Here is a 10,693-nt window from a genome sequence, read left to right as displayed (position 1 = left end):
GGGGGACGGGGGGGGGCGCGGGGGGGGCCCGCAAGATATGGACATTTCCAGCATACGTGTGCAGGATGGTCTCCAGACAGCTGTGCTGTCTGCCTCACTCGTCACTGCGTGCCAGCCCAGAACCTGTGCCCGTCGAGAGTGGCGTTCAAAACAGTGAAACGGAAAAAAGGCAGAGGTCGATGCAGTCAGCAGCCTGCATCTGGAACCGAAGAAAGGCTATATTTACTCAGTTTTAAGGACAGTCCTCCATGGTGTCACTGTAGCCTTCCTATCTTCATTATTAACATGCCTATTCTTTTCTGAAACTGACAAGGACTAAATGTCCCAAAACCTGGAAGCAAAGACTGCAAAATGACATGAAAAACACAGAAACCAAGCAAGACAGAGCAGCACTTATCAACAGTGCATAGGAGAAACCCAAGGATTTACCCCTGTATGAAGAGAGGCTCAAAGTTCATGATCATCAGACACAATTTTACTGCACAAACTTTCGGAGCAAAAATTGTAAGGCTGCATGACAGGGGCAGCCCCGGGCACCCTGGGGAAGCGTGTAGCCTGCAGGAACCGAATGGGAGCGGCCATCTCTACTTATCCAAAGTATCCGTCCCCACAGCCTGCAACCGGCCACCACCAGCCTGGGAAGGTGTCCCGGAAAGACACGCGCACACCCGCCCGCGCATGGTGGGAAGGCGGCAGAAGGCCCACGCGACGTGATGTAGGGCGGTGTCGATAGAGGGGATCTGAGTGCCCAGAGCTGGGAAGGCTGTCCGTACGACACGGGAGCACACACAGCGGTGAGCCCTGAACTAAACACATGCTACACATAAACAGGAGTGCGTCTCAGAATAGAGCGCTGGACAAAGAAGTAAGAAACAGAACGAGAGTTGGGGCGCCTGGGTGGCTTAGTCGGTTAAGCGTCCGACTTTCGCTTAGGTCATGATCTCGAGGTTCGTGGGTTCGAGCCCCGCGTCGGGCTCTGTGCTGACTGCCAGCTCAGAGCCTGGAGCCTGTTTCAGTCTGTGACTCCCTCTCTCTCTGACCCTCCCCTGCTCATGCTGTCTCTCTCTCTTCTATAAATAAATAAAAACATTAAAAAAAAAAAAAAAGAAACAGAACGAGAGCTACACTCGGATTTATATACATGAAAAATACACGCATGCCAAACGGGACAAGAACACGGGCAAACAAAAACATCCGCTTCAAACACGGTAAAAGGGTTTTCCATGGGAAGAGGGAGAAGGAAGGGTTGAGCCATGGGGATAAAACGTAGGGAACCTTGTCTTTTTTTTTAATGTTGAAACAATAGATGCTTAGAGTTTCTTAATTGCCTTCCAAAGCAAAACGAAAGCCTATCATTTTCCTCCCCAAGATTATTTGCATACATTATTTCCTTCAATCAACTGAGCCCACACACTATGATGTGCCAGAGACCACATTAGACAGAGCAAGATACAGAAAGAGAGGAGACCCGATTCCTGCTGTGTGTGAACTCACATGGTAAGACCTCCTGAGGGAAGCAAGAGCCAAACCATGTTGACAGAGACTGTAGCTTGAAGGAGAGAAGATATCTCTGCGAAGGCTTCTTACAGGGAAGGGAGGGGATACAAGAGAGTTAGGAGCAGAAGTCCAGGGCCAGTAGTACTAACGGGCTGATTAACTTCTCCCAGGCAGGGCTCACGAGTGGCCTCCGTGGAGTCAAGCAAGCTGCTCCAAACGAGCAACACCCACCTAAGAGACAGGCAAATATGGGCAAGACACCGCCCCAACCTCAGGGAGCACACAGTCCAACACAGGCCAACGGCAGCCAGGTCAGTGTTCCCAGCAGAACAAGAGGTACACACTCACTCAAGTCCAAGTCCAGGGGCGGTGCCGAGACGGGACGGTACCAGGCAGAGCAAAGAAGGTCGGGGCCAGACAGGAAGGAGCTTCTGCCCAGGCAGGTGTGCTCGGGGGGAGTCTTGAAGGACGCCCCATGGTTAGCCAGATGGAGGAGGGAGAAGTCGTGCTAGACAGAGCAGCATGCGGAAAGGTGCCCTCTCTCTTCCCTGAGAAGCCATCAGCATCAAGGACAGGACGTGCATGCGGAAGAAGCTGGGGTGCTTTCAAGGATGAACAGGTGAGAACCGCATCACCAAGATTCTGGGATCTGCTGTTTTTAACTAGCCGCCCGAACATGGACACGACATTCACCTATGTCAGGTGTACGGTGTCCTGCTCCGAGTACTGAACAAGAGAGCCAACTCCAGATGTGACCATATCACGTCCTCATGGTCAGCACCCACATGCACGATGGGCATTCTGGACAAAGCACCAACATGTGTCCCTCTGCGTGGGGGCACACTCAGCCCCGCAGCTCGGGGCACAAAGTGATCATTCCTAGGAAGATGGTAACCACAGCTACAGCGCTCTGGCACCGGGCCAGGGCCAGGCGGCCAGTCGCCGGGGACAAGCCGCAAAGGATGTTTGCTGAGTGGGGGCTGGGCTGGACGGCTCGGTGGTCTTCTATGAAATGAGAGCCTATTCGAAGTGACTGCCTTCTCCAGTCTGTCATGAGTTGAACTGTGTCTGTCAAAGTAGATGTTGAAGTCCTAACTCTGCCCGTGAATGCGACCTTATTTGGATATAAGGTCTTTGCAAATGACCGAGTTAAAATGACTTCACGACACTGGGCCCTGGCATCCTTATAAAAAGGGAAAGCAGACGGAGACACGCACAGGAGGCTGCTGTGTGAAGATGAAGGCAGACACCAGAGTGTCGCATCTACAGTCTAAGGACACCAAAGGCTATTGGCAAACCACGGAGGCTGGGGGGACACATGTCACAGCTCCTCCCTCACAGCCCTCAGAAGGGACCGGCGCAGCCGACATCCTGACCTGGGACTACCAGCCTCCTGCACTGGCTAAGAACACACCTCTGCTCTCTGTCTAAGTTACCCAGCGTGTCGTACTTTGCTATAAAGGCCCCAGGAAACTCATACTGCCTCACAAGACCTTCGGCTGACGGATGCTGACAGCCTAAAAAGGAATTCGTGTGTATTTTGGACAAAAACAGATTATTACTCCTAGAAAAATCTGAATATATTCAGTTCCAGTATCGTGGTTTAATCAAAAGAATAATTTCCTAATCTTCATACATGCCTGCAGCCTCCCTGAATTCAGCATCCAGCCTCCAAGAGCTTCATGGAAACGAGCAGGTGGCAGGGCCGTCCACTAGAGAATCACTTAATAAACATGGGATCGTTCTCACCTCTCCGGTCTGCTTGAGCCTGGACGCCGCTTAAGGCAGGGGCATGCCTTCATTGACCCCTCCAAGCTCCTTCCACCTGCACAGTGACCTGTAAACTGCTTTTTCTTTGCTCTAGGCTCCAGGCCCTCATGAGCCCAAGAGAGAGAAAGTAACCACAACATGAAGGTGAATCTGTTCTTTGAACCTTCCTATAAAGACTGATCATCTAGAATTTATATTCTCTGCAGAAATCCAAGTAAATTCCTGAAAAGGATCACGCAGAAAAAGAAAATTAAATTTGACAAACAGAAATACATTTTCTTACAAGGAACGCAGGAGGGGAGAGGAGGAAAAAAAAATGCCGAACTCAAATATGACCCGTGAAACTTAAGTAGAACAAACAGAAGGAGCAGAAAAACAATTATTCCATTTTTATTTGATGAATAAAGACACCCAGTTTCCCAAAGTCAAAACTACTTCCCCAAAAGCATTTCTCTGACCAGATTCCGATTAAAACCAAAACGACAGTTGTCACAGAAAAGGAATTTGTTTTGTGTGAAAGGGTCTTCACAACGACTGGAATATTTTCATCAGAATCTGGAAGACTGACTAGCCCGGAAACTGAATGCTCACTGAAGAATCCTTTACACGATGCCTGCCTTCCAGTTGTTTGTTTGTTTGTTTTTAAGTCAAATGTGCAGCAAGGATGGCTGGCTCGTCACAGGATCCCACTGATTGAAGGGTCCGTTCTTCTTAGGAAGCAAAGAACAGAGGTAGCCATCTCCGCATGCCCGGACTGACCGGAAATTGCTATCTATTCAGGAATGACGTCACCACCCGGCATTTATTAACCAGGATTTCGACTTCAGCAGAGCAGGGTCAAACATAAAAAAGATGTAAGAGCATTTTTCCCTTCAGATCAGTAAAGTGTCTGATATGAGAGGCTTGATCCCTAACCTCTACTTAATTTCCCTCTGCTTCCTCTCCAACACCGGCAATATGTACTGGAGAGAGCAGAAAAGCCAACCCAACTGTCAGCGATAAAAACTGAAAACAAGCAGAAGGCACCATCACAACTACCCATTCGCTTAAGGACAGGGTCTGTTTGTGCAGTTACAGCTGCTTCCAGGCACACGACACTAGAGCTGATACCTCACCCTCACCCGGGCGGTTTTAGGGTTGAAGATGCAAGGGGACTAGAATTCTAAGTCCAAGTGGTCACAAGGACAAAGCAAGGGCACGGCCTCGGGTGCGTTCCCAGGTGTCTGGGAGGGGCCCTGCAGCAAGCCGTGGCCTGCCTGCCTGAGCACCGAGGCTCACGTCCGCTTCACTGGTGCAAAGTGATTACCTAGACGGAGCGTGGAGGCCAGTGTACCGATGCGACAGGGGACTGCGGTCTCCTCTCCTACCCCCACCTCTTACTGGAAGAATTAGCTAAACCCCATCTAAAAGCAATTTTTCTATTGAAATAATCGATTTTAATCAGTTCTTCTCATTCATCTGCTCTACATGCATCACCCCTTCAAGCAGAAAAGAAAGCCACCAGCGCTAAAACACAATTTTACAAAAATGTCCAGATCTGAGGAGTCTCAGACATCCGGCCCATCGCTGCTCCCTTTCTGTACAACAGTAACCTCAGGACAGGAAGAAGGGGGGGGGGGTGTTCTAACGATATGCACAGCATTAAAGACAAAAACCAACTGTGTGCACGGGGAGCCTCAGTGGCTCAGTCAGTTTAGCATCCGACTTCACCGCAGGTCATGATCTCATGGTTCATGGGTTCGAGCCCCACGTCAGGCTCTGTGCTGACAGCTCAGAGCCTGGAGCCTACTTCGGATTCTGTGTCTCCCTCTCGCTGCCCCTCCCCCACGTGCACTCTGTCTCTCCCTCAAAATAAATAAATATTTAAAGAAAAGAAACTGTGAAAAACCAAGGACATGGAGGAACCACCGTCACAATAGCACATTTACTGGATTTCTAGTCTATTGGGTAATGGCTGATTCACTGGACGAGGTCAGGTCCCACAGAGCTGTGACAAACTCCAATCACCCCTAAGAAAACGGGGTCAAAGAAAAAAAAAATGACAATCTCGGTTCCTTTGAGGACATTGTTAACAAACCTAAGTGAGAACATAAGAAGTCTCACCGGATATATCAGATACATCAAAACAATGACTTAAACACTAAGATATCTTAAATTTTTTTTCCCATTGTTTTTTCAAGTGGTCAGTTATTCATAGTCAACATTTACATACATCTGCCAAAAAAGGAACCAATAAGTTCTGTTGTTTTAATGAAAAGAGCTATTTCAGGGGCGCCTGGGTGGCTTAGTCGGTTAAGCGTCTGACTTTCGCTTAGGTCATGATCTCGCGGTTCGTGGGTTCGAGCCCCGCGTCGGGCTCTGTGCTGACTGCCAGCTCAGAGCCTGGAGCCTGTTTCAGTCTGTGACTCCCTCTCTCTCTGACCCTCCCCTGCTTGCGCTGTCTCTCTCTCTCTCTCCTAGAAATAAATAAAACATTTAAAAAAAAAAAAAAAAGAAAAGAGCTATTTCCCCAGAAAACCGTAGAGGCTAAAATTCAGAATTTTTAGTTTTAATTCCATTGTAATAATGTATCAATTAAATAACGACTAGCCTCATTACTACCCCGAAGTGGCATCCATCATGCAAGAAAAGTGATCATATGAGAAAGACTTGTGAGGACACATATTATAAAACAGAGAAAAAGTGTGCCAATTGCCCAGAACAGTCAGAGAAAAGACACCAGAAGAATACGCACCTTCATATGTCTCTAAGATGTGCACAGTGTCTCCTATTTGTAAAGAAAGTTCATCCGCTCCCCTGGCATCATAGTTATAAAAAGCTGTGGAGAAAAAGGGAAAAGGAGATATCAGTAGAGGTAGAAGGGACTTTGCTGGCTTGTCCCTGCTTGTTTTCCATGTTCAAACGTACTCAGTCCATGCCCCAATCATCCTCTCTGAAAGGCACAAAGGTAGCCTTTTCTTTCAAGAGACAAATATAAAGAGTCATCAAGTGGAAGAAATCCACAACCTGTGCAACTGTACGTGATTTTCTTAGTGTGTCCTACAAAGCTCGAGTGATCAACGCAGTGTGGTAAGCGCAGTAAAATAGACACACAGATCCACAGAACACTGTAGGGAGCCCGGAAATACACCCACACTAACGTGGTTAAGAAATCTGATGTGAAATTTGCCCTTTTAACCATTTTAAGTGCCAAACAGGGGGAGCGGTTACATTCAGTGTCGTAGAACCATCGCCACTAGCAGCCGCCACAACCTCCCCATCACTCCAAACAGAAACTCCATACCCATTAGGCAGCACCTCCGCATTCCTCCTCCCCACCAGCCCGAGAACCTGTAGTCCACTTTCTCCGTCCCTCTGAATTGGACTACTCCACCTGCCTCATTAAACAGAATCAAACAGGGGCACCTAGGGGGCTCAGTCACTTAAGCATCTGACTTTGGCTCAGGTCATGATCTCGAGGTTTGCGGATTTGAGCCCCACATCAGGCTCTGCACCCTCAGCAAAGAGCTCAATTCTGATCCTCTGTCTCTGTCACTCTCTGCCCCTCACTCACTCACGCTCTCTCTCTCTCTCAAAATAAATAACACTGAAAAATAGATAGATAGATAGATAAGATAGATAGATAGAATCAAACAATACTGTCCTTTATCTATCTGGCTTCTCTAACAAAGTTTGAAGGTTCATGCATGCCATCCCATGTACTTTATTACCTTTTATGGCTGACTGTAATAGGAAGAACATTTTAATTACCATTTTAATTATCACTTGATATACTGTCTATATTTCCATTAATAGATTTTTAATTAAATAATTATTAACTATGAATCAATTACACATGGACTGAATATTCTTTAGACACCAAACTGATTTTTTGTTTAATGCTTATTTATTTTTGAGAGAGAGAGAAAGACAGAGCATGAGCAGGGAAAGGGCAGAGAGAGAGGGAGACACAATATCCAAAGCAGTCTCTGGGCTCCGAGCTGTCAACACAGAGCCCGATGCGGGGCTCAAACCCACGAGCCATGAGATATATCATGACCTGAGCCAAAGTCAGATGCCCAAATGACTGAGCCACCCACACATCCGGCCAAACTGATTTTTTTAATTATCATATAACCATTGTTGAAATTAAGCCAAAAGCTACGTTACAATCAAATGGGCAAAAATGTGTCCAACTTTAAGAAGAAATTCTTTTTTTTTTAATTTTTTTTTAATGTTTTCATTTATTTCTAGGAGAGAGAGAGAGAGACAGTGTGAGCAGGGGAGGGTCAGAGAGAGAGGGAGTCACAGACTGAAACAGGCTCCAGGCTCTGAGCTGGCTGTCAGCACAGAGCCCGACGCGGGGCTCGAACCCACGAACTGCGAGATCATGACCTAAGCGAAAGTCGGACGCTTAACCGACTAAGCCACCCAGGAGCCCCAAGAAGAAATTCTTAAAAGGAACAATACTCAACAAATCTCTGACATTGCTAATGTTTATCCTGGCATACAGTGGTTCCTATTTCTCTTAGATAAGCACATAAAAAAGTCATACCGTTAAATGCAGAACACAATTTTGCTTGATCATGATGACATGAAGATAACTATCACGGTGGAAAAAGGATATTAGAAAGTATTTAAGACACAAAGAATATTCCAGTAGCCTACTCTCTTAAAAAAAAAAAAAAAAAAGGAAGAAAAAGAAAGAAAACATGACAAAGAGGCACAAAGCTGGGGATACCACAATCCCAGATTTCAAACTATAGTACAAAACAGTAAAATCAAAACAGTATGATTTTGGCACAAAACAAATAGATCAGCAGAACAGAATAGAGAGCCCAAAATACACCCATGCTTATATGGTCAATTAATCAACAACGAAGGAAGCAAGAATAGACAACAGGGAAAAGATGGTCCTTCAACAAATGGCGTTGGCAAAACCTGACAGCTACATGCAAAAGAATGAAACTGGACCACTTTCGTACACCGTACAGGAAAATACACTCAAGGTGGATTAAGGACCTACATGTAAGACCTGAAACCGCAGAACTCCTAGAAGAAAACACAGGCAGCAATTTCTCCGACTTCATCTATTGAAACACGGTTCTAGATATGTCTCCTCAGGTATGAGAAACAAAAGCAAAAATAAACTATTAGGACTACAGCAAAGTAAAAAGCTTTTGCACAGAGAAGGAAACCATCAACAAAACAAAGGACAAACTACTGAATAGGAGAAGGTGTTTGCAAATAATACATCTGATAAGAGGACAGTATCCAAATTATACAATGAGCTTATACAGCTCAACACCTAAACAAAGCAATCCAATTAAAACATAGGCTGGGCTTTAACAAATGGTGCTGGGAAAATTGGACAGCAACATGCAGAAGAATGAAACTGGACCACTTTCATACACCGTACGCAAAAATAAATTCAAAATCGATGAAAATGCCTACATGAGAGACAGGAAACCATCAAAATCCTAACGTAGAACACAGGCAGCAACTCCTTTGCCCTCAGCCGCACCAACTTCTTATTAGACAAATCACTGAAGGCAAGGGAAACGAAAGCGACCATGAACTACTGGGACTTCACCAAGATAAAAAGCTTCTGCACAGCAAAGGAAACAATTAACAAAACTAAAAGGCAGCCTACAGAATGAGGGATGATATTTGCCAATGATATATCTGATAAAGGGTTAGTATCCAAAATATATAAAGAACTTATCAAACTCAATACCCAAAAATCAAATAACCCAGTGAAGAAATGGGCAAAAGACAGGAGCAGATATTTTTCCAAAGAAGATTATCCAGATGGCTAACAGACACATGAAAAAATGCTTAACATCATCCATCATCAGGGAGACACAACGAGATACTACCTCACACCTATCAGAATGGTTAAAAATAACAACACAAGAAATAATAGGTGCTGGTGATGATGCAGGGAAAGGGGAACCCTCTTGCACTGCAGGTAGGAATGCTAAATGGTGCAGTCACTCTGGAGAACAGCATGAAGATTCCTCAAAAAACTAAAAATAGAACTACCCTACAATACAGCAAATGCAATAGTAAGGATCCCAAAGGATACAAAAACACAATTTAAAGGGGTACATGTTCCCCAATGTTTATAGCAGCATTATCAACAATAGCCAAATGATAGAGAGAGCCCAAATGCCCATCAGCTGATAAATGGATAAAGATGTGGTGTGTACACACACACACACACACACACACACACACACTGCAGTATTACTCAGCCACCAAAAATGAACTCTTGCCATTTGCAATGATGTGGATGGAGCTAGAATATATTATGCTATGAAAAATAAGACAATCCGAGAAAGACAAATACCATTTTTCACTCATACGTGGATTTAACAAACAAAACACATGAATATATAGGAAGAGGGAAAGAAGAGAAGAAAGGGAAACAAACCATGCTTATTTATTTATTTATTTTGGGAGAGAGAGAGAAAGCAGAGCAGGGGCAGAGAGGAGGGAGGAGGGGGAGAGAGACTCTGAAGTAGGCTCCATACTCAACACAGAGCCCGATGCAGGGCTCAAATATCAAACTGTGAGATTGTGATCTGAGCCCAGATCAAAAATTGGATGCTCAACTGACTGAGTCACCCAGGCACCCCCAAGCCACAAGGACTCTTGATGATAGAGAACAAAATGTAGGTGGATGGAGGGAGGTGGTTGGAAAATGGGCCAGATGGATGACAGGCATTAAGGAGGGCACTTGTGATGAGCACTGGGTGTTGTAAGTAAGTTATGAATCACTAAAATCTACTCCTGAAACCAACACTGCACTGTATGTTAACTAAAATTTAAATTTAAAAAAATGGGCAGAGAACTTATCCCAAAGAGGACATACAGATGGCCAACAGACACACGAAAAGATGCTCAACATCACCAATCACGAGGGAAATGCAAATCAGACCCATAATAAAATAATCACCTCACATCTGTCAAAAAGGCTAGAATCAAAAAGACAAGACATAACAAGTGCTAGAGAAGATGTGGAGAAAAAGGAACCCTCATGCTCTGTTCGTGGGGATGTAAATTTATGCACCCACTGTGGAAAATCATACAGAGGGTCCTCAAAAATTTTTAAATATAAATATCATATGATCCAGCAATCCTTACTGGGCATTTACCCAAAGAAAATGAAAGCACTAATTCAAAAAAATATCTGCACCCCTATGTTTATTGCAGCATTATTTACAATAGCCAAGACATGGGAGCACCTGGGTGGCTCAGTCGGTTAAGCATCCGGCTCTTGATATCAGCTCAAGTCATGATCTCACAGCCATGGGCTCAAGCCCTACATTGGGCTCTGTGCCAAGCAGCGTGGAGCCTGCCTGGGATTCTCTCTCTCCCTTTCTCTCTGCCCTTCCTCCACATTTCAAAATAAATACACATTAAAAAAAAAAAAAAAAAAAAA

At 45.2% G+C, this 10,693-nt stretch overlaps 1 protein-coding gene across 1 annotated transcript in view; it reads right to left on the bottom strand.

Moving 5' to 3' along the window:
- DOCK1 (dedicator of cytokinesis 1) overlaps positions 1-10,693 on the bottom strand; it is a 462,145-nt gene that overhangs the window by 447,049 nt on the left and 4,403 nt on the right. Inside the window, exon 2 of the mRNA XM_077762917.1 lies at positions 6,002-6,085. Coding sequence (XP_077619043.1) covers positions 6,002-6,085 — 84 coding nt within the window. The remainder of the gene's footprint in view (positions 1-6,001; positions 6,086-10,693) is intronic.

This window comes from Crocuta crocuta, unplaced genomic scaffold, assembly GCF_008692635.1.
Source record: "Crocuta crocuta isolate KB4526 unplaced genomic scaffold, BGI_CrCroc_1.0 scaffold466, whole genome shotgun sequence".
In the NCBI taxonomy this organism is placed as follows: domain Eukaryota; kingdom Metazoa; phylum Chordata; class Mammalia; order Carnivora; family Hyaenidae; genus Crocuta; species Crocuta crocuta.
Note: the sequence above shows the minus strand (reverse complement) of the source record. Positions and strands in the feature narration are given on the sequence as shown.